The 27733-nt window shown below is 37.3% G+C and overlaps 5 protein-coding genes across 9 annotated transcripts; 2 read left to right on the top strand and 3 right to left on the bottom strand.

Annotated features, from left to right (window-relative positions):
* Window positions 1-1310: 1310 nt before the first annotated feature.
* LOC120007828 (agamous-like MADS-box protein MADS4) lies at window positions 1311-6377 on the top strand. Of its 2 annotated transcripts, XR_005470256.1 has the most exons (9): window positions 1311-1602; window positions 3200-3278; window positions 4559-4626; window positions 4749-4848; window positions 5177-5218; window positions 5309-5350; window positions 5758-5894; window positions 6029-6168; window positions 6265-6377. XR_005470256.1 is itself a non-coding variant. In XM_038858290.1 (8 exons), exons 1-8 carry the CDS (start codon window positions 1418-1420, stop codon window positions 6096-6098), a joined length of 723 nt encoding a protein of 240 aa, XP_038714218.1. In that variant the 5' UTR covers window positions 1311-1417; the 3' UTR covers window positions 6099-6376. The 2 variants fall into 2 exon arrangements, 1 of the variants encoding a protein (XP_038714218.1); XM_038858290.1 differs by having other exon boundaries at window positions 6029-6376.
* Window positions 6378-8498: 2121 nt separating this feature from the next.
* LOC120007830 lies at window positions 8499-10910 on the top strand. 2 transcript variants are annotated; one of them, XM_038858292.1, is made up of 3 exons: window positions 8499-9271; window positions 9411-9549; window positions 10587-10910. In XM_038858292.1, exons 1-2 carry the CDS (start codon window positions 8863-8865, stop codon window positions 9425-9427), a joined length of 426 nt encoding a protein of 141 aa, XP_038714220.1. In that variant the 5' UTR covers window positions 8499-8862; the 3' UTR covers window positions 9428-9549; window positions 10587-10910. The 2 variants fall into 2 exon arrangements, with proteins under 2 accessions (XP_038714220.1, XP_038714219.1); XM_038858291.1 differs by lacking the exon at window positions 9411-9549 and having other exon boundaries at window positions 8511-9271.
* Window positions 10911-11111: 201 nt separating this feature from the next.
* Window positions 11112-11838, bottom strand: LOC120007831. Its single transcript, XM_038858293.1, has one exon. The coding sequence runs from the start codon at window positions 11369-11371 to the stop codon at window positions 11162-11164; it is 210 nt and encodes a 69-aa protein (XP_038714221.1). The 5' UTR covers window positions 11372-11838; the 3' UTR covers window positions 11112-11161.
* A 934-nt stretch (window positions 11839-12772) lies between these two features.
* LOC120008136 (nuclear transport factor 2B-like) lies at window positions 12773-15735 on the bottom strand. The gene is made up of 2 exons (XM_038858670.1): window positions 15312-15735; window positions 12773-13115 (listed from the first exon to the last, which is right to left on the bottom strand). Exons 1-2 carry the CDS (start codon window positions 15606-15608, stop codon window positions 13041-13043), a joined length of 372 nt encoding a protein of 123 aa, XP_038714598.1. The 5' UTR covers window positions 15609-15735; the 3' UTR covers window positions 12773-13040.
* Window positions 15736-16706: 971 nt separating this feature from the next.
* LOC120007425 (histidine kinase 3-like) lies at window positions 16707-24138 on the bottom strand. 3 transcript variants are annotated; one of them, XM_038857637.1, is made up of 13 exons: window positions 24040-24138; window positions 22779-23231; window positions 22150-22431; window positions 21676-21845; window positions 21188-21400; window positions 20521-20707; window positions 20362-20413; window positions 20023-20252; window positions 19724-19822; window positions 18096-19231; window positions 17611-17976; window positions 17351-17444; window positions 16707-17128 (listed from the first exon to the last, which is right to left on the bottom strand). In XM_038857637.1, the coding sequence occupies exons 2-11, from the start codon at window positions 23178-23180 to the stop codon at window positions 17712-17714; spliced, it is 3036 nt and encodes a 1011-aa protein (XP_038713565.1). In that variant the 5' UTR covers window positions 23181-23231; window positions 24040-24138; the 3' UTR covers window positions 16707-17128; window positions 17351-17444; window positions 17611-17711. The 3 variants fall into 3 exon arrangements, with proteins under 3 accessions (XP_038713565.1, XP_038713566.1, XP_038713564.1); XM_038857638.1 differs by lacking the exon at window positions 24040-24138 and adding an exon at window positions 23545-24027; XM_038857636.1 differs by lacking the exon at window positions 24040-24138 and having other exon boundaries at window positions 22779-24028.
* Between the last annotated feature and the right edge of the window lie 3595 nt (window positions 24139-27733).

The following is a 27733-nucleotide window of genomic DNA, read 5'->3' as shown; positions in this document are numbered from 1 at the left end:
TTGTGTAACTCTGACGACATGACTTTTCGATCCTATTAACTAATTTGCTTGTAATTAAATTGTCATTGGTCCTATTGAACTTCTACTGTTTTACAGAATTTGTTGTGAGTAACGCAACAGATAAATAATTGTGGTAGATCTTGATTCTTTCATGCTTGCTAGTGCACATGCTTTTTTAAAGACCCTTTTGCTAAATTGACATATTAGTGCATGTTTAATTAATTTCCTCTACAATATATGACTTAAGGGAGTCGGGTTAGGGGGAGGAGAGATCCAATTCTTCTCCTCCTCCTCATCTCTTCCTCCTCCTCCTCCTATGGGAGATATATGCTAATTCTTTATCTAAATATGTCGTTCTTTTATGTTTGTGTGTTGAATAAGGATTTTATAGTGTTTCTCTTCTCCGGCTTTACATCTCCTCCATCCATCGCGAATCTTTGATCATCGACATTTTTGGTGTGCTCCGACGACATATGCTTGGTATCTAGTGATGAGATTCTCAGATCTGAGGGAGATCAACCTCTCTTATTGAAGGAGAAACCAAGATTCTTGATGTAAATCCAAGGTGTAATTTATGTAATGTTTTTTTGTTCAGTCTTTGTAACCTGATGTAGAACGGTGGAGTACAGAATCGTCCAACGATGGTCGTCTTTGAGTTTTTCTATTTTTCTAGGTTTTTTTTAGTATTATATTCTAACTTTATAACTTTATGGTGACACGAGTATTTATAAGACTCGATTACCTAATTTACTGGATAACTTAATATAATACGGTCTATCATCTTTAAAAAAAAAGGAATAGGGTAGGGTGGTAATAAAACTGAAATTTGCAAGGCCATTTCGGTAAATAGAAGGGAACATAGTATGTCCAACATACGAGGATACACCATCTGAGGTTAGGTCACATGATTTGCCCGAACCCGAAAAATGGGTCAGGTGGATTTATCACAAAGACAAATGAAATCACCTTCACTTCATCTCTTGACACGTGTCACTGTCCCCAATACCCTTTACATTCATTGCATTTCTCTTCACTCCTACCCCCGGCGGATCACACACCGTCCATCCCCCAATCAAAGACCCACGTAGAAAATTAGAAATTACACCAAGATCAAATTTTGTTAATGTCTAATGCTAGTGTATGTGTGCGTGTGGGAGAGTGCAAAAATGTATATAACATAATAAATATATACATATTTAATTTGAGCTATATATATATATATATATACACACACGTAGATATACATATGAGGTAAGAAGAGGGTCATCAAAAAAGTGAAAAAGGAGGAAGCTTTATTGGTGAAGAAGCAAGGGGAGAGGGAAGGGAAGGGAAGGTGGGAGTTGGGTGTTGGTGTTTGGGTGAAAGGAAAATAGAGGGAGGGAGAAAGAGAGAGAAAGTGAGAAATTTAATTGGAATAATGGGGAGAGGTAGGGTTGAGTTGAAGAGGATTGAGAACAAGATCAACAGGCAAGTGACCTTTGCCAAGAGAAGGAACGGACTATTGAAGAAAGCCTATGAGCTTTCCGTTCTTTGTGAGGCAGAGGTTGCTCTCATCATCTTCTCCAATAGAGGAAAGCTGTACGAGTTTTGCAGTAGTTCAAGGTATATATATATACACATATATATGCATGTGTGTGTTTTTAATCACCAAAACGACCAACCAAAAATTGGTGTCTGTACCTTCTAAAAAGAACCTTTTTTTTCCTCTCTACCTATCTACACAAAAACAGATTCTTATTTCTTGTTTTGAATTCTAACTATAGATCTTAAGTGCTTTGAGGGTTTTTCTTTACTGTTTTTGATGAGTTTTTTTTTTTTGTTTTTGTGAAAAAAAATTGTTTCAAAAAGAAGGAAAGCAGAGCTGTTTTCTTATGGGTTTCAAGGTTTTCCGTTTCTGTGATTGTCTTGGCGTTTTTAGGAGGTTGAGTGTATATGTTGTAGGTTTTGATGTTAGATCTGCAACTGGAAAACAATGAAAAGAAACCTCACTGTTTTATTCACTCTCCTCTCCTTTCTTATTACTTAATAATTATTGATAATGATTTTTAGTTCCCAAAGCCTTTGCCTTTTCTCTTGTGTTTTATTTTCTTTGTTTATGTCATCTAAAATATTATATTTCTTTGCTGATTTTCTTTTGCTTTTGTGTTCATGATACACTGATCTTCCTTCTGTGTATTTTTTGTGATAATTTTCAGTTTTGGAGTAGTTTTGTTCTTCACATACATCATCATTTCTATGTTCTTTCTCCGAAAAAAAACATGGAGAATTTGTGGGTTTTCAGTTGAACCAGTTTTTTTTATCTCTTTTCATACTCAACTTTAATTGGGTACTTCATGAAGAGCCATACAGTTTATTGGATCTCTATCAAATTAGGGTTTTTTTTCCCTCTCATATCCATCTCTCTATCCCTTCTTTTTTCTGCAAATTATCTCAATTTTATTTATTTTTAAATTTAGTAGAGCTTGCTCTCTTGCACATGTTCTTGTTGCATATGTTTCTCATGAATATTCAAAGCTGACAAAAATGTCAAGTCCTTTCAGATTAGGAGCTCTCATTCTTTTTCCATTGGATCATAACTCTCTCTCCCTCTCTGTGTGGGTGTTAGATGGTGTTTTCTGAATAAATTAAAGAGATGGAGACATCTGCTTCAAGTTTTGGGTTTTGATCTTTCCAAGAGTACCTTGGATCTGATTAGGGTTTTGTTTCTTGTAAATCTCTCTCTTCTTCTCTCTGTTTCTTTCTCTTAGATTTTTCAAGTTAGGTCCACTTTGATGGGTTTGGAAGTCTGTTGTTGATTGAGAGGGTTTCATGCTGAGCAGTCTAATATCCACAAGATCTTGAATTTCCTTCTACTTTAAACCCTGATCAATTATTGTCATCATTATTCATTATTATGTTTTTTTTTATATATGTGCAATGTCCATTCACACAAAATTTTGATGGGAATAAATGGAACAATATTAGTTTTTTATTCTAGTATATTAATTTCAAACAAACCTACAAAATGTCAAATTAGGGTTTTAGATCTCATTGAATTCTTTGTTTTCTACAATAACTGAGATACTAGTTACTAGGATCTTCATCACTTTCGGTTTCATTATATGATTTTTGCATGAATTGTTCATCACTTGGCCGGTGATAGATATGTATTTATTCTTTATAATTGACATTTTTGTTTAATTTTGTGATCTAATCACAGCATGCTCAAAACCCTGGAGAGGTACCAGAAATGCAACTATGGAGCACCAGAGCCAAACGTTTCTGCAAGGGATGCCCTGGTAACATGCTTATATATATGTACTTGCTTGCTTGTTTGTTTGTTTGGCGCACAATTTTAAACCTTTTTTTTTTTTTTTGCCTGTTTTGAAGATGATTCAGGATTATACTAATAACAATGGCCGGAATTCACATTACTCTATCCAAATAAAATAAAATTATGACTGAAAATTAGGAAGTGAGATACTCAAACAAGAAGGAAACAAGTGCAGTGATGAGTTTGTGTTGTAATTAATTGATGACATATATCTTTGAAAGTAAACTCGAAATACATCTACAAACAATGTATAGTTCTTGAATTTGGCATGTAAGCAAGAGTACTGCGCTCTTTTGGTCATGTGTTCATGGAGCTTATCACCTGCTTGAATTGATGTTTTAAAAAGTTAAATACGAAAAATTAAGGAAGGAGTAAAATTTCACATTACTTGGATTGTAGAAGAGAGTTAAGTGGGGTATTGGAGGAGGAAAAAGTTCCCCTCACTTAACTCTCGAACTCAACAGTCGATATTTTGTAACCCCCAATTTGGGAATCATAATGTGAGGTAAGATAAAAATTTGTTTATTTTTTTCTAAATTATCCTTCTTTTTTTTTTTTATCATTTCAACTTTAATAAGGGTATTTTTGTGACTCACATATCTTTAACTCTCATTAACTCTACTTTCTATCTCCTCCAAGTAATGGTGAATAAATGTATAAATAGATATTTCCTTGATCATTTCCATCACAGCCTTAAACTATTTGGGATTGGCTAATTGGAATTAAACTCTTCCTTATATTGAATATATTTTCTAAACTCAAATTGAATGATATACATAATAACCTAAGTTATCATTCTCTTACTTCATGTCTTGGAAGTTTATCAAAGCTTTCACCTCTTGCAAATTGTCAAAAACAAGAGGTGTTGGATTCAACTTTCATGTCAAGCAAAATTTCTTTAGAGTCACTCTCACAGAATATACTGAAAATCCTGTAATTGCCTATTGCGTGTGTACTGTGTGACGAGGGATTCACACACCCAGAATTTACCATGTAACACGAGATTCATTGTAGTATTGTCTTGAATGAGTTCCTCATTACAAATAAGGAAAAATAGCCATAGAATATATTTCTTGCTGGAAATTTTACTGAAACCTCTCAAGCCTGTTCTTTCTTGTGAGAAACTTCAAAAAACTTGTCACTAATATAGGTTTCTTGTACATTATTTTCTCATCATGTAAGTCATGTACTGTGAAGTGTGAACTATACATGATGTAAATGAATTTATCTCCTGTGTGACTGCAGGAGCTAAGTAGCCAGCAGGAATATCTGAAGCTTAAAGCACGCTATGAAGCCCTGCAGAGAACCCAAAGGTAGGTCTGATCAGTTCCATTCATTTCCATGCAAATTGGTGTAAACCAAGCTTGTAAAGAACTTAAGATATATTCAGCAACTTGAATTATATATATACATGGTGGTGTTTGATGTCTGCTAGGAATCTTCTGGGAGAAGATCTTGGTCCTCTCAACAGCAAGGAGCTTGAGTCACTTGAGAGGCAGCTGGATATGTCACTAAAGCAAATCAGATCAACCCGGGTACGTGTCGTTGAATTGTCATATACATTTAACAGTAATGATAGGAATCTCAAATGCTAGGATCTTTATCATTTTCGTACCTTTAATTTGATTCAACATGTAATAGAATGAAACTTCAGCTGTTGCTTTGTAAGTCAGATGTATATATACATGCACTAATACACATAGTCAAAAGTGAAGACAATGAACTTCATTCTACAAGCAATGCCATAGAATGAAAAAAATATTGACTATTAGATGCATGTGAAAGTATATATATATTGTGTATTGACTCTGTTGTGAGACAAAGTTCAACAACAATACTAGTCTCACTTCATTTCTTTGACAGACTCAATACATGCTGGATCAACTCACTGATCTACAACGTCAGGTATGACAACTACTACTATCTTTCAACTGCTCACAATTTTGCTAGTGATATCTCTTTTGTTTTGTTTCTGATTCTTATATATGCATGCAGGAACACTTTCTTAGAGAAGCAAATAAGAACTTGAGAGAAAGGGTACGTATAGGTTCCATGATCTATATATAATCACTTTCTTGCCTTGTTGGAATGGTTTTGTATGTAACAACGGGTCGTTGGCTAAAATGGTAAACTTGAGCGCAATAACTAATAGCGCAAGTGGGAGGTCGAGTTCAAGTCTCATGGGTGTTTCCAATATTGCAATTTGTTAGATGACCCTTGCTCACCCTCAACATGTGTGAATGTCATCCTGCATTAACTGGTACATGAGGGTTGCAGGACCTTTCATGTGACCGGGGGTTTACCAATCAGTTGTCTGGTGGATAGCGGGGTAAATTCGACGTTACCAAAAAGGAATGGTTTTATGTACCTAGCTTTAGAAGGTTTAACTTACTGAGGACAACATGTGGAAATGACATCTATTTGTGTGGGTAATCGATTTGCAGTTGGTGGAAGGATACCATGTACAATCACTTCAACTGAATCCAAGTGCAGAAGATGTGGCCTATGGAAGACAACAATCTCAACCTCAGGGTGATGGCTTCTTTCACCCCCTGGACTGTGAACCCACCCTTCAAATTGGGTATGACCTAAAACCATTAATTTCCTTTTATCAAACACCTTCTGTGCATGAAATGTAACTTATCATAAGTGATCAAAGCTTGAACTTTTTTTTGGGTATTGTAAATTAACTAAGATTTGTTGCATACATTGCAGATATCCAACATACCCAATAACAACGGCTGGACCAAGTGTGAGTAATTACATGGCAGGATGGCTACCATGATCATCATAAGGAGATCAAGAGAAAGGTCTCAGCCAATGATGGTTTTCACTCCTTTTTCTATAGAACAAAAGTGAGCAGATCCTGTCTCTTTCTACAAATCTGCTTTGTTGTATGTTTATTTGATTTAAACAACAAAAACTGTAACTCTCTTTCTGCATTTAAGCAGGAGGAACACACTCTTGTTGTAGTAATTTAATGTGTGGGTGCTAATGCTAGCATGGGGCTTCTCTAGCTAAAAAATTTCATATCAAATTTGTTTAATTTGAATTTCTTGTTTATTTGTCCAAATTCGTAGATTTTTTTTTTTTTTGTTTATGTTTATAGTTATTGTCTTGATCAGTTCATCAATGGTTAATGACTTAGTATTGTCTTCATACTTTTGAAAACTTAATTAATAAATAATTCAAAAAAAAATTCCATTAGCACGATCCCTCAACTTCGCGAAGACTTTCCCACCCTAAATATTTTTGAATTTTTTTTATTATATAAATTTTTCTAAATTTAACCTCTTATGCTGAGGAGACTACATCCATCCCTGAGAGTTGTGCCCCTACTTTTGACCCATATAGACACTATAGTCTTATCTTATCTTGTTCATCCTCAACCCACCCACTTATGACTTATATCACTTATTAATTGACGGAATTACGTATCTTTAACAAATTTAATCATAACATCTAATTAGATAATGTAATAACAAAATTCAATATAATTAAACAACGTAATAACGAAATTCAATGTAATTAAATAACATAATACTGTTATGATCGATTAAGAAAAAAAATATTAGGCATATAAATCATTTTCGCTTATTAATAGGCAGCCTGCATAATGAGGGGCTGAATGACCAAATCATTGGAGAGGAAACTAGACCAACAAGGGTGTGGCTCAGATTGGAGTACTGGAAGGTGCAGCCCATGGACCCCATTACATAATTTACTAATTTAGTGTTCCCCGCTTCCCCTCATCTGCTAGACGTCGCTACATTTTCGACCTTATCCACACAAAAATTAATAAATTGTTTCCATTCTTTACCTTTTCTTTCTTTTCTTCTTTTTACTCTATGACCTTCTTTTTTGTCTTCATAATCATCACGTGTCTTTAAATTTTTGGTCGCTTTGTGTCTTGTCACACACCAAATTAAATGACCAATATGGACATTAATTTTATTTTTTAATGCCTTCCATCAAAAAAAAATTAAAAAAACTTTGTTTTCTTTTTCGATAACTATCCCAATTTTTGGTATCCCAAGTCATCCCAATTTTATGTAATATATAACAAGTGGATTTGTATGGATCCCCTTAGAGCAAATGCAATGGTGAATTGGTATTGGGCCAACAAAGATGTTGTCTTTTGCTGATGTGGCTGTATTGTAAAATGTGTTTTGCTTATGTGGCTGTATTGGGATAAGTGTTTTGCTGATGTGGATGTATTGATATTTGATGTTTTGGTGTAGTTTTGTTGTGGATAATATGGAGGAATGGAATGTTGTTGGGTTGGGTGGAAAGAGAAAGTGTGTGGGAAGAAAAAATGTACAGAAATTTGTGTTTTGCTGATGTGACTGTATTAGAATACGTATTTGACTTGACTTTTTGTGTAATAGAGGTGGGACCGGGGCAACAAAAATGTTGGTCCAGTAACTTGTTTCTCATTGCATTTGCCCTTACATTTAAAACAAACCATTCATGGCGTCTACATCAAATTGGGATGATTTTGAAATAAGTTGGGATACCAAGCAGACTGAAGCAGAGTCGATGCATTTTTTTTTAAATACTCTTTAAAAATTTATTTCTCATTACAATCGAAACTCTAGTACACATATGTCTAATCTAGTTTATTATCAATTGAACCACATCTCCTGTGTTTCCTTTTGTTCAATCACGTGTTAATCGATTATACAGTCTCACTATTTTGTTCAATCACGTGTTAATCGAGTATACAGTATAACTAAGATTTAGTGGTTAAAGAAAATCAAACCACAAATTGACAGCGACACAACCGCTTTGGTTGTTAGTTCACGCTCCCTGTTTATTTATAATTATTTGTATTTTTAAATTTGACATTTTTCCAATTAATAATCTATATCTTACCTTTAAATATTTACGATCGTTGGATACATGACACGACAGCCGTTCGATTGATATTGGCGTATAATTTTAGATAAGAAAATAGCGTAAAAGATTGATCAAGCCGGTCGAACCCGCGCTCACCAAGAACATGAGAGGTGGCAGATTTATACGATGTCAGTTGAAGATAAGGTACCACGTCATCAGGGGCCCACACCTAACTCCCCAAAACTTATGAACTTACCTAATCCACTAGCGCGTAGGACGCACGCTCTTCACTGATCATCAAAGCGTGCTTTATTATAATTGCTTCTTCCTTCCAGTTCCAGAACATCCTAATCAACAGAATTATACACCGCCGCGTCTTTTTCTCTCTCTTTCCCTCACTTTTTCTCTGGAATTTTCTCTGGAATCCTATCTCTTTTACTTTTCTAGAGAAACAAACAAACAAACATAACTGTTTTGCCCTATCGGAGATTTTTCTCCTGTTATTTAGTACATTACAACTCTGTGGGAGGAGATTTGGAATTCTCTCCAATCACGCAGCGGCGAACAGATAAAATTGACTGTATTTATCCACTCTTCTCGATCTCAGCAAAAACAAAGGGAAGGTTTTGATTTTCTGGATAATTTTCTCTTGGATTAGGTTCATAGATTGTCGCTCTTTCTCGAGAAATTGAAAAAAAAGAGAAAGGAAGATGAGGAGACAACAGCAACATCAACAGCATCAAGATCAGTATTCACGGGTTTTAAACGACCTCTCGTCGCTGGTGCTCAATCTGCTGCGATCGCCTCCTTCGCCGATACAGTTCTCGGACCAAGCTCCGGTGTTGGCCCCACAGCCGACGGCGGTTTCGTCGTCCTGGAGGAGGCCGTCGTTTTCTCAGATCTCTCCGGCGGGGTTCGCGTCGCTGATGCTGGGGATATCTGTTGCGTTGATGTTGTGTGGATCGGTGACGTTCTTTATCGGGTTCATATTGATGCCTTGGGTTATTGGATTGGTTATGGTGTTCTACGTCGCTGGGATTGTATCGAGCCTCTCGATGTTGGGCCGTTCTATTTTCTGTAACGCGACGGCCCCTACTTCGCCGCGAAAGGAGGTTCCTGGTGAGGATTCTTGCATGAATTCCATAGATTCAGTTCTATATGTTGATATGTTTGGATAGTTTGTCCGTTTCGAATTGGGTTTATTACTTTATTTGTCTTATCGACTTATGTGTTTTTTGCTTTCATTGCATTTTTTCAGTTATCGAGTTAAATTAGCACATCTAGAGTCACAAGCTAAGATTTATCCTTCAATCTCATCAGAAACCTTGCGAATTCACCTTGAAAACTCTGCAAATCTTGGGGTTTCTTGAAGATGTTTCAGTCTCTGCAACTATTAGGTGTATTTTCGTGTCGCATAATTCATTGCTGCTCAATTGACTTTTTTGGCTATAATTTCCTCTGTTAACTATAGGCTGTTCACCAATAATGTCCAACCCTAAGTCCCAGCCATAAATCTTATTTTCCCAAACATCGGCTCAAAAGTTACTGATTTCTGGTGACAAGATGTCTGTATATTTTATGTTTAAATATTTTGAATAACTGGTTATAAATGCTTTTAAGTTGCACATGATTGGTGCAATCCTTGGTGAACTGAAATGGCAAGGACCCTTAACTCCTTAAGTGCTCTGCTTTTGCTTATGTATTCTTCTCCTAAAGTGCTCTGCTACCATTTTTTTTACCTCTGAGGTCCTACAAGGACATGCCCATTCATCTAATCTACAGCTCTGGATGAACCATGTGTTGTTTATTCCTCACACTCGTGAAGTGCATTACATCTAAGTGATCAAGGTGGAATAAAACAGAACTTTGTTTTGCAGTTAGTTGGATGTGATGTTTCTGGGTTGAGCAACATCTTAGATACATAAAATTCCCTTAATTGGCTATTCATATTGAGTTATATTGACATGTAATGGAATTAGAAAACCAGGAAACATGGCCCGTGAACCTCCATTAGGTTCTCATGGCTTTTGTAAAGCATTGGTAGGACATTTTATTTGATCTATTATTGTACTGATATGTTTGAGGTAGATTGAATGAAAGATCAAATCCTTGAAGTGTCAGGATCATCAGTGAATTTGTGCTTTCTTGAGAATCAAACTTCAGTCTGAATTAACTAATCGGTGGTGCATCCTGCTTCCCCACATCTTGTTTTATCCTCCTGAATTATAATTTTCAGGTTTTTTTTCCTGAGCTCCTTATTTTTGCTTCGCATAATCGCATATATCAAGTATAAATGTTCACATGTTGGTGTGAAAAAACTTTCCACCTTCTGTGTTTTGTGTAGTTTAACTGTTCAAGTCATTCAAGTGTAAATCTTGTTTATTCTTGATGATTTTGCTGACGGACTGTTCCTCTAAATTTTTCACTGGTGCAGCATGGAAACTGTTGTGAAGTGGTGGTTTGGAGAGTTGGATTATGTATTGGAAGATTGAGCGGGCACTGGTGTTCTAGTAAGTGGACGCCGCCTCCAGAACTATATATGTGAAGGGAAATCTCCCAGCTTCTTAAAGTATTGATGCAGGATTGTGGATAACTGTTTTTCCTGTTGCTATCGAAATTTTATAGATATGTTCTCTTTGTTAAGTAAAAATGGTAAATTGTTGAAGGATTTGCATACAAATATGCTCGTGTGTGAGAGAGACAGATGGGAGGTTTGTTCCAGGATTGTTTTCTATATTGAATTTCTTCTATTCAGGTATATACCTTGTGGAAATCACATATATGATATATCACTTATACTTATAAATATCATATTTATATCACTTATACTTATGGAAATCATAAGAAATCACTGCTGAAATCTTCTAGCTTACAATTCTGAGATTGTTTCAGAAAACGAGCAAAATCACAAGAAAAACAAGACCTGAACCACAAAAAACTCAATAGAGGAAACACAAGGAAAGCCATAAACAGGTACAAACCAGGGGAGATCCGAGGGTAGTGCACTGATCATCCAGTGTAGATATGGACACCAATTGCAATAAGGAAGATTGTGATGAGACCAAAGAATATGATGGTGTGGACCAGAATCGACAACCCACTTGTCTGCATGTTCCCAAACTCCACCACTCTGTTTTTCCCAGGTAACTGAAACAACAATCCAGGACTCAGCAGCACAAACAGCACCACCGCTGTCACAACAGGGCCCCAATCTGCCATCTTTCCTTGATTCGATCACAAATCACAATACATATAATGGGTTGATTTGATCTAGCTGTGTGAGCTGTTGTTTGAGGAGAGGAAGGAAGGAATAAAATTGGAGAATCAGTAGAGAAGAAGATATCCTCTGCTTCTGACAGAAAGTCGCGCATATCTTATTCGATGTAATGCCTCAACGACAGCTACCAGAGACTTAACGAATCGTGGCACCGTTGGCGCAAAGCGATGTATAGATTATTATTTTGAAGGATAGAGGAGTTTTTGGTCGGTTTGTTGGCGCAATTGTTGAAATCTTCCATACACTGTTCGGCTAAGGCATCAACAGATACCCTCTTTTTTAATCTTTTCTTGGTATTGTTTTCATTCTAATTCGAATTCTGCCGCCGTCCCTGATCCAGATAAGAAAAAAAATGATGACGGTACTTGAATCAATTTAATTAGTTAAAAGATCTAATAATGATGTTAATAGATTGAGCAATGCCCAATTTATCACCCATATTTTATACTCAATCCTATATGACTGTGTCATGGTCTCTCTCTCTTTTTTTTTTATGACCGGGAAGGCCCTAGCTTAATGGTTACTTTGTGACTCCAGAACCAGTTTTAAATCAAGGCAAGCCCTGACTATCACAACCCTCATCACGACAGCAGACGTTTTAGACTAGATTAAAACTCATGCGGAAAAGTGAGCCAAAGCCCCCCAACACCCCCAAGAAGTATGCTACAAGGCCCATGGAATCAGGGAACCTCTAGGAAATATCTCAGTTAGTTTCAAACTCCCGACCTCGTGCTCCTTTAATCCTTAAGTTCGGAGAAGTAACCAATCAGGCTATCGCCCAGTTGATATATGTGGTAGTCATTGAATAAAATTACATAGATAGGACTCACTTAACATTAACATTAACACACCACATGCATTGGGGGATCAAATGAAATTTCATAAATTGGTGTCAACATTTTTCTAAAAAAATTGCTTAATACACATACATCGTTGTAATACCCATCTGAAAATGAGATAAATAGGTCAATTCTGCCCATTAGCGTCCATAAGCAATGTATGGCACTGCATTTTCACTCATCTAAGGTGTGATAATCATGTATGAGCTTCATCAATCATTGCATTCTTTGGAGTCATCGGATGAATAGTTAGCTTATGAAAGCTTAGATATCAATGCCGACTTATTTATTTTCAAGGAGGACGGTACCTCCATGTTTTATTTCTGTGCTCTCTTATTGTCTGAGGAAAATTGTGGTAACACAAACAATTTGGCATTGATAGAAGAAGACTCCCAAAACCAAATCATATACTTTGTGCAGAGCCCAACTGTTAAAATTTCACCCCAAAAGTAAATTGAATGGATAAAAGCATCATCTCCAACACCTTTAGAAATAAAATGGCTCAAGACGAACTTCCAGCTTAATTTAACTTATCAAACCCTTCAATCAGTGACCAAAGAAAGCATTTTTCATTAGTTCAACCAATCATCACAAAGCAATTCCCCAAGATATAGATAGCACGAACGCACAATGAAACAAAGTAAACAATGAGCCAAAATCCTAGTTTTCTTTATAAATGTCTTCGAACTGAACAAAGATAAGCAAACTGGACTAGATCTGGACATGTTGACCAAATATTGCTTGACCATGGTGTATCTTGTGACTCTTGTCCTCAAGCATAGTTCAAACGGAATATGTCGTTGAACACGTAAAAGCTCCCCTGCGGCGTTGGCATCAAGTGGAACATCTGATTGCATAAAGCATGGGAAGGAATTTGGTTAATATAACACCAGAAACCGAAGAAAATGTATAGCCTTTCCAAATATTTCATTAATGCCACGACAGGAAATATGAAAATGCAGCAAACTATGCACCACGAATGCGAAACCAAGTAATACCCACCCACAAAACACTGTATGGGCTTGACTCTAAATTTGCTCCAAAAAGTAAGAGATGGTGAACACTTAGGGTATGTTCATGCAGAGGATTTTGGAGGGTTTTTAAAGGACGATTGATAAAGAAATTATGTTCGCCAATTCGCACCCAAATTATAGAGGGGGTCAGGTTCCATCCTCACTAAACAAGTTTAACAACTTGGTCACTTTCATTCTCCTCCTCTCTCATGAACAAGGTTAATGACCTTCCCTCGCCTTCACATAAAAAAAATCCCTAAATCCCCCACTTTAAAAGACAGCCCACACACCACCTCATGATTCATGAGCATAACCTCAGAGATGCTAACTAATCTGGTTTGTATGGGTGACCAGTTAAAGCAAGCCGCCTCATAAGCTGGCAGAATAATTGATCAATAAGAGTCTTTTGCTTCATTTACCCAGCAATTATCACATCAATTCTTCTGTGGAAATTCGTCATGCTAAATTTCCCTCCCAATAGAACAAGTTCTTGAGCAAAAAATGCACATGCTCATTCCAACATTTCGGACATAAGCGTAACAAATTCAATCCCCAGAATGGCTTCAGCCCAAAGTACTCATAATGATATTTGAACTTGGCTTATAGAAAAAACTTACCATTCCTGAACATGCCAAACTATTCTTAGTGCCAACTCAAAAGGGATCAAGCATACTTCGTTTAAGTTTGTCATGTACTTTTACCCGACACATACGGTTTAGCAATTTCACTGTTAAGTGGAAGGAGAAAATTACAGCATGGGAAATTATTGAACACGCACAAGAATGTTTCCACAGTATCTTCATAAGCTGGAGCACTGCATAACTACATAAGTACATAATGCCATAACTTTTCAATGGATGCCAATGTGATACTTGCAGCGAAAAAGGTCAAGAACCAGTGCACCCATCAAAAATGCATCCTCAAAATGAACTTCAAGCATGTCTAAATTAGATTGAGAGTGGCATTGCTTATATTTAACTGTTTCTGCCTTAATTTTAGTTATCTTTACAGAGTTTTGTGACAAATCTAAGCAAAAGCAATTGAAGATAAGTAACACCAAAACTCCACCATACATGATAATAAAGACAGTGGGCCAAAGCGCATAATGACCACCAAGTAACAGGAAATTTTTGCAAAGTAAGATGCGAGACAACGCAAAATAGAGGACTGAATTTGATGTGATCTGGCAAGACATCATTGCTATATTTTCTAACAACAATAACAAATAAAAAAATAAATACTTATACACATGCCTTGCCATGCACACTTATACTTGGTGAAATGAAAAAAAAAATATATTCCTAAGAAACTATCAATTGCAATAGCAACACCCCATTCTTCAACTCATTCACCCCAATAAAACACGCATGATCTTCAGCAATTTAAAAAGAAAATCCCTCAAGGAAACAAGACTACTTCATATCCCAAATCTAAGGATTTATCAATGCATAAAATGAGATTCCATGTACAAAAAAATAAAACCAAATGCTTCAAACATAGAACCACATTGATGCAGGTCAAATATTCGGATTTACCAGATACCCTGGCAGCACAAACCAGTTTCAACCACCCAAGTAAGCACAGATTAGCGTGCAATACAAAAGAGGGCGAGTATTGATGATTAAAATGGCACCAATAATTATCAAAGGACTACAAATTAAAGGACAATTGATTCTAAGCAAGAGTAATGATCAAGACTATTCCAAGATCCAAAAAGAATAAGAAACAAAACCCTAGATCTACCAAAACTCAATGAAATAGCCTTCGAAACAAGAGGAGGGAAAATTTGATTAGGAAAACCAGTACCTCCCATTCCTAGTAAAACATATCAAGCAATCGCTCGACGATTACGAACTCAAAATCGTGCAGATCACCACCCACTGACTTTCCATCGCACCTCAATCACATATTATACAGCAATAATCAAATATGGAAGTCGTCTCATCTCAAATTCATTAAACCAAGAATAAACTTCACAAAAATCAAATAATCACGCCGATCATATCCAAAAAATACAAACACACAAATACCTGGCTAAACTTGAGCGCGTGCTGCTCCCCTGCAAGTTGTAGGGTTCCGGAGACGAATACAAGCATACCACCGGCTGGACCAGAAGGCTGGCAGTCGACGGTAGAGATGTTATGCTTGCACTGCTGGAAGGGCAGACTAGTGAGCTTGGCCACAATATTCGAAGAACCCTGAATCTTCTGGCCCTCAAAGGTAAACATCGAGCCTTCCTGGTACAGGTTCGCTAGGCCGGCTCGGTTGGAATCGAACGTCGTGTAATAGTGCTCCACGAAAGCCGTGGCCAGTGCGTCCGGATCCATCTCTGCTTCGCTAATCGCCCTCTCCTTCTCTTCCTCCCTTCTCTGCTTAGAAGTCACGCGATGCTCAGAGAGAGCGCAGACACTACCAACTACAAATCACCGAAGCGAGAAAGCATGAATGTAGACGGGAACGCCAGGGTGTTTTAATATTTCTTTATTTTCGCCTGATCTAACGGCTGACGCTGAGAGTTTGAAAATATGACGAGGGGTTTACGTTTTTGATAACCGTCATGATAGAGATCCTAGGCGTTTGAATTTCAGTCATCACAGCGGTCGAGTTGTACTCATGCATTATGTGGAGTTCATAAACTCACTTAAATCTCGTGCATTCAACTCATTAGGTGTGATAATTGGAGGATAGGAGGTTGGAATCATTCTAGCTGCTCCCATCCAGAAATGAATTGCTGACATCTTTATCATTTTTGTTTTGATAATTGTGCATTGCACTTTAGAATTCCTCACTTTGTTTTTTTAAAGGAGAACTTAATTGACTTAGAAGGGTACATTTGATCAAATATAGAGAATGGATGGAGGATGTAACCTCCTCCAAAAGAACAAACATTGATTCATAAATTACACCAACAGAGGTTCAGGTATTAGCCAATTTATTTTTATATTTTGGTGTATATTGCTCTCGCACTCCAAACACGACAACTGGAAATGAATCTCGTGTAAAATAAAATCATATGGGGATAAAGAAATTCTATTGTTGTTAATTGTTTGGACTATTTCTAGAGTATCTCCTTTCACGATAAAGTTTCTGAATCCATAGTCTTGTACTAGCCTAATTCCAAATCTAAACGCCATAACCTCCACCGTTGTTGAACCACCAGGACACTTCCATTATCTTCTCTAATTATTACAATCCACCACCCTGGCGTGTATTTATAGAATGTTGCTCATAAAAATAATACACTGTAGTAACCGTACACATTGACAATATTTGAAACTTAATGGGCTTTACGAATCTAATGATATTTTTTTTTCCAACCAAAAATCAAATTAGTTGTGAAAAAGACATGAAAAACTTTGAGTCCAAACCAAATTCCATCAAAACTGAACTGACTAAAACTAATACAGCATATGACAAATCCATTGTAATCAAAGAAGAAACTGAAGAGTATATTGCATCAAAGAGGAGGAGAATAAATGTACAGATTAATCACTGTTTTAAACCTGCATCTCCCATACTTCTAAGAAATATACAAGTTAACAAGAATCGAGAGATGACTGGGATCCAATATACTATCGACATATCGGTTTCGATAACTTTAATTACATCTTAGTTACAATAAGCACTGTTTTCTTTTCATTGTTAGAAGCAAAACTTGACAAGAGAAACAAGTGGGTGTGAATAAACATCATCTTTATTACTGAAAAATATAGATGAAGCATTCTCCTTCACGTCACCAAGAACTTCTTTTTTTAACCGAGAACGACACCATTCAAGCTTGCCCTTTAGATATCTGATATGGACCTAAACTTGGGTCGTTAAGCCCACACGCAAAGAAGTTTCCCACCTGATATTTCTTCAAGGTGTCAGCAGTTCTTATTGCTGTGTCCAGAAGAGGATGCAATCTTACACTCGAAAAGTAAATACGTGCAATGGATGGAAGGGTTCAAAATTCAAGGTCTTATTTTGATTTATTTTTTTTACCTTCTTCAGCAAAATTGTCCAAAGTACTCAGACAATGATCAATAAACAGCTCAGAGATAAAACACCAGCTGTGTAAGGAAAATACCCGGCTTTGTTAATCTGGCTCTGGAAACAAATGAATGGAGACTTAATCACCATTGGCTTCTATGTACGATCTCTGCCACAAAACAAATGCTCTCCTGAAAAAGTAGAGGATAAAGTTAGGGAAGTAATCTGATTTGTTCATCAACAAAAGCTAACAAGGATTTGATGAAAACAACATTGCTTCTCGAAGCAGTGGAAGTGAGATTCCCAGGGACAAGACTGAAGTGCAAAAAGTCAAGTTCGGATGAATGCAGAACTCACTCTGAGGAAGAATTTTTGAACATGTCTAAGCCATCAAAAGCATCGCGAAGAACAAGAGCCGGAGTTTGAGCCAACAGCATGGAGGGAATAATAAGTTCTCTCTATAAATTTCCATTACAAGTTGGTGGAAAAAAGCGCAAGACTTCCCTGTACAGTTGTTCTGCTTCAAATGGCTTTGACACATATCCATCCATTCCAACTTTATAGCATTCCTCTTGTGTAGCTTGAATAACATCTGCAGTCATGGCCAAAACAGGCACGTGCCAGTTCGAAATATTTCCGTAGGCTTCCAATGATACTTCTCCATTTTGAGTAAGGGTGTTTACATCCCTTTCTATTTCCCGTATTCTCCTCGTAGCTTCAAACCTGTCAAAGAATGATACTAGAGACGTTTTAGAATTTTTCTTTTAAAAAAGCACATTTTAGCATAAGATATTTAAATAACCAAACGAAGAAATCATAAAAGGAAGAAAAGTATCACATACCCATCCATTTCAGGCATTTGGATATCCATGAAGCACGCATCAAAATGGTGGGGTGGATTAAGCAGTGAGATTGCCCTTTTCCCGCTCTCCACGCACACCACATCGGCTCCATACTTGCTCAAAGCAGCAGCTGCTACTTTGAGGTTCACGTTGTTGTCATCTACGATAAGAATTCTCCTCCCAAGAAGTAGACTGCGAAGAGACATACTAGGGAGCTCCCCATCGCGGGGGTTCGCCTTGTTTCCGACACCTGTGGCTTGATGTATGGATGCAGCCAGCATGCTTGCTCTCAAGGGCTTTATGATGACAGTTGGAGATTGTACATGAGAAATAATGACATGTGATCTGGAAGAGCTGATGGAATTAGCAAGTAGAAACAGCTTTGGAGGTTCTCCGTGATCAATATTACTTAATCTTTTGGCAAACAGAGCTGTAGTGCTTGATTCCTGATCCCAAACTTCCTGTTCAACAAGGACCATGTTGATAGCCATATTACCACTACTTAAGCTAGATAAACCTTGATTCAAATCAGAAACTAGTTCAACTTGGATTCCGAGCCGTTGGATATGGTATCTGGACACCTCAGCTCGGACAGGTCTGATGTCCACAACCAATGCTCTCATGCCTTGAAATTCTGGAGACACAGAGTTCAACTGGTTATAGACTTTCTGGCTATTCAATTCATCTTCATTGGAACAGCCATTCGTGAAGACAGCAGTAAAAGTAAAAGTGGACCCGATTTTCGGTATGCTAACAAACCCAATTTCTCCATTCATCAGATTAACCAAGCACTTGCTTATGCTTAGGCCAATGCCTGTGCCCCCATGTGTTCTGGAAATGGATGGACCAACTTGCATAAAAGGAGTGAAGACACGAGACTGAGCTTCCAGTGGGATTCCCACTCCTGTATCCTCAACCGACACAATAAGATTGATAAGGTCAGATGGTGAGGATGAGAAAGGACAAGCAGAGCCATCTTGACGAAAAGCCTTAAATTCTGCACAACTTCGGCTCCTGTCTGCAACAGGCAAACCACTCAAGGTGTTCTTTGGTGACGATTCTGTCTCCACGTCAATTGAGTCAATCACCTCCCCAACAAGATGGACAGTGACGAAGACGTGCCCTTTCTCAGTGAACTGTCAAAGTTCAAACAAATAAGTCATTGTTCTTAAAAGTCTTCAAAACAAATAATACAAGACAACTCAGGTTCAAATTGTCCAAACAGCATATTTCCGTAAAACATGTATGCAGTTATAACTGCTGACATCGACAATAATGGCTTAAGCCTAGAGTAGAATGTCCAAAACAAGAATCTTCAAAGCAGGTCAATTATTTAAATCCAAGCTACTTAATCCTAGAACTCATCATCCTCAGATAGAAAGAGAAAAAGGCGAAGCATCCATTCATCAAATTCACCTTTTCCTTGCAAAGAGTTACGATTTGAATCATTCACATGGTATATTATTATTTTCATCTTATTTTTCTACTTGTTGGAAAACAGAGCGTGGACTCAAATTGCACAATAATTTTCATTTTGCATAAAAAAAGAAAGAAGAAATCTTGCACTAAACTTCATGTTGACCACTACTCATGAGATCCAAACGACAAGTGATTGGATGGATGCTTACTTTGACTGAATTCCCCATGAGATTGGTGATGATCTGCCGAAACCTTCCCGGATCACCAATTAGCATTTCGGGAACCCGATTAGAGATGAAAACAGCCAACTGCTCTTGCCCACAAAATTGATCATGCAAATTAAGTTACAGATAGTAGAAAGTGATCAGTAATCAAAGAATATCAAGTCAAAAAAGACTTAAATAAGCATGAGGGATTAGAAAAGGAGGTATTTTTCCCCTCTGACAAGGGGTAGAAGGTGTAGTCAAGGTTGCAGAAAAGAAACCACATGGGTATAGATGCACATTACCTCAACACCTTTTTCTTGAGCTTTCCCCGAAAAGAGCGATAAAACATCATCTAATATTGCCCGCAGATCAAATCTCACTGCCTCAAGCTCAAGCTTACCAGATTCAATCTTGGCCTGGTCCAAAACCTCATTTATAAGTGAGACCAAAGCTTTTCCACTTGCCTGTGCAATTCTGACATAATCCTGTTGAGTTACATCTAGATTTGTGTCCATGAGCATATCCAACATTCCTGGAAACAATAGAAGGAAAGTTATGCTATCAAGGCGAATGGACTGGAAAAACAAATTTTTTATGCAAACATATGATATCAATGAACAAACTGCAGTTTTTAAACTCACCAAGAACACCATTCATCGGGGTCCTGATCTCATGAGAAACTGTTGCAAGAAACTAGAGAAAAGTTTGAGTTTGTTAGAGCCCAAAAAATATCAGGTTTATATTTACACTGGTGGTGAAACCTAAACAAAGTTCAACTGACTGCAATTAGTATCAAGTACCTGCGATTTTGCAACGTCGGCTGCCTCGGCCCTTTTTTTCAGCTCCATCATCTCATGATAATCATCTTCAACTTTGGCAATTCGACTAACAGTTGCATGGAATATATGCCCCACAAGCAATGCAATCACAAGAAAGCCAATGGAAGTTGTTATTGCTAACCACGGGCACGGTGGTTTTTGTTTGAATCTGTATCCCAAAAGAAAGAAGTAATTCATCACACCTTTCCACTATGAAAAAAAACACATACATATCAAAAAGGACATAACTAAACCATAGGCACGATATCAGAAAATTTGGATTTAACTTCTCTAAGATATAACAATCTTGAGTTCATTGGTACGTTATCAACAAAAACATATAGCCACTTGAACTATATCTTACATCTCATCTAAAATATAATTCAAAAATAATTGAGCTTTGTCACATCTTAGGTTCCCAATCTCTCTTCTATGGTAACAGCAAGATATTCAAAAGCAAAAGAACATATGGGGAGATGGAAAACCCGTGCAAAAATACCAATAGTTCATGAAGCTTACTTTCTAATGAAAGGACAGAATTTTCACGGTAACTTGATGTGGCTCTATAATTCCTAACGTACAGCCCCGTAGGTCTGCATTTAAGTGAAGCTGAATCCTGGTACATTCAGAGAGAAGAATTATAGATTACCTGCAATGCATCTCATGTTTCCTGAAGGGGTCCCCAAAATTAAGGGAGCTCACATGCTGCAATCCATCATCTGATATATTTGAGCCGTACATGCTTATAGGATGAGAGGAACTAGTGATATCATATACATCCACAAGTATAGTCTGTTTGCTTGCAAGCTGTTGAAGCAGCTTCTCTACGAGTGACTCGATGTCAAAAACTCCACCAAGATACCTGTTTTAGAGAAGCAGGAAAAGAGACTTGATGATTTTTTCAGAGTACTGATATGTCATTCTCTATTCCTTAATAAATCATTTGAAGGAACTCCAGACCAAACAAGTATCAATTTAGATCACTGAGTTTTTTAAGTAAATCTTATGTCTATCTATTCGTTAATAAATCATTTGAGGGAACTCCAGACCAAACAAGAATCAATTTAGCTCATCCCCCCCAAGTACCCCTTATGAAATATCAGTAATCAATATTTCTTGCTAGCAATGGAAACATACCCATTAGTTGCCTGAATCCGCTCCTCTGGAGTTGCATTTGAGGGGAGATCTGTCTTGTAAACAGCAAATGTCAAAATAACTCCAAGGCGGTTTGATTTGAGAAGCCTGAAAGGAGCAGTAAGAACCCCCTTTACTGATGCTCTAGCACGCAATACATTTTCACGATCTTCCTGCTTGTAACAATCGTATCTTCACAAATGAGAGTTAACATCTATAAACTTCAGACTTTTCTTATGAATCAGTGACACAATTTTGAGATTTATGAATAAAAGGTTTTTATAAAGCAAGACTTTCTGGAAGGTGCCCCTAGGCCATAACTGAGCTGCTAAAAAAGCAATGACAACCATCGCAAGAATCTTAATTTGTCTACCATGAATTCAACTTAATTCATAATGCCGTAAAACTCATTCAAATCTATTGACACCGGAAGGAACCAAACGACAGAAAAGTCCAGCAATTGGAAAAGGAACTCACTTTTCCAGAGAGCATATCAAGAGAAACCACGTGTGAAATAGTATCCTGTGCAAAGATGACAGGGGCGTATTCTTCCTGCGTAGGGGATGGCTCCAATGCCTCTGGATTGTAATCATCCTTATGAACTGGGTTTTGTTGGAGAGTATCCATCCGCTTAATGGTCCACCCTTGCTGCTTCTCAAATTGTTCCCTTTCCGAGTGAAGCACCCTCACAGCATATGCCACACCACTCGTAAGGGGCCTCTCGAAAGCAGTTCTTTCCGTGTACCTTGCAAAAGTTCTCTGTGAATTCTAAAAGTTAGTTTTTCTCCCTAACTTGGCAACCAAGGGGTCACAGATCAAAAGGCTCGAATCTAGGTGCCGTTTCAAGCTAAATTGTCAAGATTACCATTCCAAGCTAGCATTGTCATACAAATGCACCAAATTCACCAATTTGACATGGCACCCAATGCAAAATCATTAAATTATTCACATAATAAAGTACACAAAGGCAGAGTTACACATAGACGTCAAGGAGGACAGTCTTCATGGAGCACCAAAGAAAAAAAACATCGGATCAAAGCAATCAAGCACATGAACTGGAGAATTATGGCCTTTTTACTGAGAAAAAAAAAATCGGATCCATTTACCTGATCAATTGCAGATGGGTTTTTGCCATGGTGGAAGGTTGAGATCAAAATGGACATCGCCTGCACATGATTCATGCTCACATTGAACTGATCCTGCAGCATCCCAGCCCTCTCATCACACATACTACCAAGGGTCTCCTTCCTCTTCTCGGTGGCTTGATAACTCATGCGCCAAAAGATCCACAAAGAGGCCAATGTCGAACCAACCACCCATGCAACCAAGAGCTTCCTCCACCAGGTCCTTCGAATTCTTTTGGATCCAATATACTGGTAGTAGTGATGGTGAAGCTTCCAACTACTCCCCATGATCTTCTCCCACAAGCAATTTAGCCGGGTCTTGACACCATCACCAAGCACACCAGTCTTAATTTCAATTATTTCACCTTCAATGAACCAACTCATGGAAATCACTGATGCAACCCAGCAACATAGCACCCAAAGTAGGTGTCCCACCTTCAAACCAAACCCAAATACATGGAGCAAACTCATCAAAAAGAAAAAGAAAGTACCCACACAAGCTACCTAGAAACAGTACCCAGCTCAAAGTGGGTCTGCCTTATTGTACAAAACTCCAGCTAGAAAATGAGGGGAAGAGACCCACAATCAAATCTACAGGAAATTAACTCGTACAACCCAACAGCAACAAAAATCCAGCTTTGAGGCAAGATTTACAAGAAATGACGATTAGCAAAGACCAAAATAAAGCCCTGGTTGTCTACAAACAAGTTGGCTGCAAAGGAGAAGTGGGTATTACAGAAGATGCTACCTTATCCCGCAAAACAGCTACGGCGTCAAAATGAAGGCGACAGAGGACCCAAAACTGAGAAGGAAATGAAATTCACACGACATAGTAAGGAATCAAAGAATCCCCAAAATACTCTTGGTTCCAATCCCAAACAGAATTTGATCCATCTTTCTAATCATGTTAGCTACCAACCAAAACCAACAGAAAGAAATGGGGGCAAAGTGGCAGACTGCCTAACAAAGATTCCAACTTAGTTATCAAATCAGAAAATGGAGTGTGTGTACTTTAAGGTTAATTTGACCCCTCAAATTCACCAGCTCCTACAGACTTCACTCACAGTATAAAAAAAATGATTACAAAAGGATGATATGACAAGTTGTTTTAGTTCAAAGAAAGCCAAGAACAATGGATTCGAGGAAACACTAAACACAAAGAATAATCTGTCAAAGAAAAGATGAGGAAAGGGAATAATAATATAAGTGTTTGTAATGTCTGCTAGCATAAGCCTCCACTCACCAGAAATAGTTGCTTTCTTTTTTTTTTCCCCAACTTTCTTCTCCGTCCACATCCCCATGTATGATCTATCTACCCAATATATGCACTACACAACTTCCACACGCATTTGTTAACTACTAGACTCTATTATGTGTGTACTTTGTGCGGCTGTACTTTCTGATTTGACAAAAATACCCTTTGCATGGTATCAAATTTACCAATAGTGGACGGACATTCAACTTTTGGGTTGTCCAGTGTGAGCATTCGATGCTCTTCCAACTTGACATCAACTTCAACCCTTACCCTAAAATGGAATACATCATTTCATTTTTCTTATTTTAATCCAACAACTTATTTTATAGGGGTGAAAACGATGGTTTAAGGTCGGTTTTTTTTTTAAATTATTGAAATTAATTTAACCGATCAATCAATTTGTAATTGTTGGTTATTTGGATTATCGAAAAAAATTTATGTTTTCTTTAAATAATCGACCGATCTTTTGATTATTGTTCGATTTGGTTATATCAAAAATTTTTGTATAGCTCTATTATTTAAAGGGATATCTATTCTAACACCACTCCAACCGTTAGAGCAAATACAATGATGTGCATTTACTTAGGTATGAAACGCAAAAAGTGGTTTTTTCTTTGCCCATTACAAATTTTTGTGCTCCAATAAGGCCTATTTGTTGGTCTCTTTCTAATTGCCCCAACATGAGGGGATGAAACATTGCACGTTGACCCAAAATGGGAGTCACATCTCACACACACTCACTTTTTTACTTTTAAATTAATACTGAATCTTATGTCTATTATATAAAAAATCAAGTCAATAAATTTACACTATTGTACCAATACATTTTGTTATCCTGGTCACATCAATAAAATATTTAACCACATCAACAAAACACATATTACAACTCATTTTGTTGTTCTCGACAAAAACTTATCATTGTGATTGCTCTTACCCTAAAATAAAAGGTTTAATTGAAAATTTGTCCACCTATTTTGGATACCCATTGGACATGCTCTAAGAGCACTAATAAGTAATAATTAGTCAATTGAGGTATAGTGAGGTGAGATGTCATTGATAGGAACCTCTCAATGCGTCTCACTAAATTATTGTTTACTATCATTTGTACCACTTTTTTTTGGCAATAACTCTAAAGATACATATATTCATCTTATCATCCATATCATTCAATTTTCATCACCATTATTATGTACCAACACAACTTATACTTTTTCTAACTTATAGTCTTATACAATGGTTTAATAACCCACATGGTAGAAAGGTTAAAGAAAAATACAATAGCTATGCCAAGTAGATTATCATAAGTTAAAAAGTGAAACTCTCCCACCACATATTAAGTAATGTAGTAGTGAGTGGTAACCAACCTACCCTTATAATATATCTTATTAATGGGTTTGGCACCTTCTTTGTTGGGTTTTTTGTATCATGTGTGTTTACCTCATAGGGCTCAAATGTGGCAACAAAAGAAGCACATGCCTTTTGACAAGCAAGTTTGTTCTATCTTGTAAAATAGGCCACCTTTGAGGGTACTTTAGTCATTATAAAAGCGGGTGATGATAACGTAGGCGCCAGGTGGATAACAAGAGTGGCAAAATAGTAAAATGGGAAGTAAAGTGGTGGCAAATGTATAATGGCACTCTACTCGAGGCTTGTCATGAAGTGATTAGGCCAACACTACACACTACCCAACTTCTTTGGTTGTTTTTGGTGTCTCTCTGAGGAGCTCTTCTGATAGTGACGCGCCACGTCAGCATTAGTTTGGGTGTAAATACTCAATTTGGTTACCAAATATATGACTCGTTTTAATTCACTGATAAGTTGGTTATTCACTCTCACATCCTATAATTAGGAGAGCATGAGTGAGTTCTAACAGTGAGGAATGTGAGATATATTAAAATAAATCTATGAGGGTGCTCTTTTGATAGTGACGCTCCACGTGAGCATTAGTTTGGGTGTAAATACTCATTTTGGTCACGAAAAATATAACTCGTTTCAATTCAGTGATAAGTTTGATACTCACTCTCTCATCCTATCATCAAGAGATTATGAGCTCTTATAGTGAGGGATGCGAAATATCTTAAAAATAAATTCATGAGATTAATGTGTTTACTAACCGTCATAATTCTTTGAGTGTGGTGTGGCTCTCACAAGTACGGAAAAAATCATCCATATTTACCAAGTTTTCAAATTTCTCAAAGTCACTTAGTTATCGAAAGATGATATGTAGTAGCCGGAGTGTCATGTGATATCGTCGGAGTGACACGTGACACTTTTTACCCAATCAGGCATGAGGCTGGGGATATGGCTTCGGGGGTTTGTTTGCTCCAACTTTTAAGCACCAAGTAAAGTTGTCAAACACTTAAAAAAAAATGAAAAAAGAAAAGAAGAAGCACTAATGTGTTGAGCCGTTGAAGTGATTGACGTTGATGACAGACTTCTCAAGTGTCTTTTGCATTGGAATCGGCCCTCCCAGCTCGTCATCATCCGAGCGACAGACAGTGAGACATACAACCAAATGGTTGTTTCAATCGTTGTTACTATTTATCCTCAATCACACAATAAATAAATAAAAACTCAAGCTTTTTTTTTTTTTTATGGTAGGCATGCATTCTCAATACTTTCATAACAGATCGCCAACGAGAGTTAACTCGATTGATAATTGATTGAGTTAGATATATATGTGTTTAAGATTCGATTTTAACTGGCCAAAGTTTGAGATAGATAAACAGTTGTTTCATTTCACACAGTTTGTACCTTAATTTTTCAGAATTCACATCATAAAGTGAAAAAATTTATCATCTTCAAACCAATAATTACAGTCTAATCAATTTGACCCACTTAGAGTAAAAAAAAACCATTGACAAAATGAAAAGAGGTCGGTCCGGCTAGCATAAGTAAAAAAAAACTTGGAATTAAAACAGGACAAGAGTGAGTTTGACAATTGCAAATTATTAAAGGGCCCCCAACATCATATGTATGAATCCAGGTGTTGATGCTACAACTCTATGGGAGCCCCTTCAGTTTTTCTATTCCGTTCAACTCATGTATCAGAATTAGGATAATGCCAACTTTTGGTGATGGAAAAAGTTTATCGGATCTAACTCAATCACCCAATTTATAAATAGGAATAAGTACAAAATTGAGCCGTTTACTTTGTTCTTTGGATAAAAAAGGTCCCTAAGTTTTTTTTTATGATCGAGAAAGTCTTCGCACTTTGAAGAATGGTACAAGTGAACCTTTTATCAATTCTCGGGTTTAGCCCATGTTGGGGTCATCTCTCAATTTAGTGTTCTGCAACTTTCTTTTAGGCACTAATGAACTGGGGCTTGGGTTGTTAAAGCCCATGAAGCTTTAGTCCAACTACACTAATGGGACCCGTGCTTCTTGGGCTAATACCAAAAGGCGTTAACATAAAAGAACATGATCCAAAGAGCTTAGCCCAGTACAACACTTTTGGGTCGCCGGGTCGGTCCGGGTTTTGAACCCGATATACATATACAACCCTACCAGAGACTTATTAGTCTGACAAAGCTTTAATTGAACATGGCCCCAATGAGCCACACAACAAGAGATATGGAAACCAAACCATAAAGGGGATTTTAAAGGTGCGGAACAAATTGTTATCCACGGCTTGCGAGCAACCCCTAATTTTTATACTTGTGCTTAGGGTAATGCAATTTTT

Source organism: Tripterygium wilfordii, chromosome 10 (assembly GCF_013401445.1).
Source record: "Tripterygium wilfordii isolate XIE 37 chromosome 10, ASM1340144v1, whole genome shotgun sequence".
NCBI lineage: Eukaryota > Viridiplantae > Streptophyta > Magnoliopsida > Celastrales > Celastraceae > Tripterygium > Tripterygium wilfordii.
This window is presented reverse-complemented; position numbering and strand designations above follow the sequence as displayed.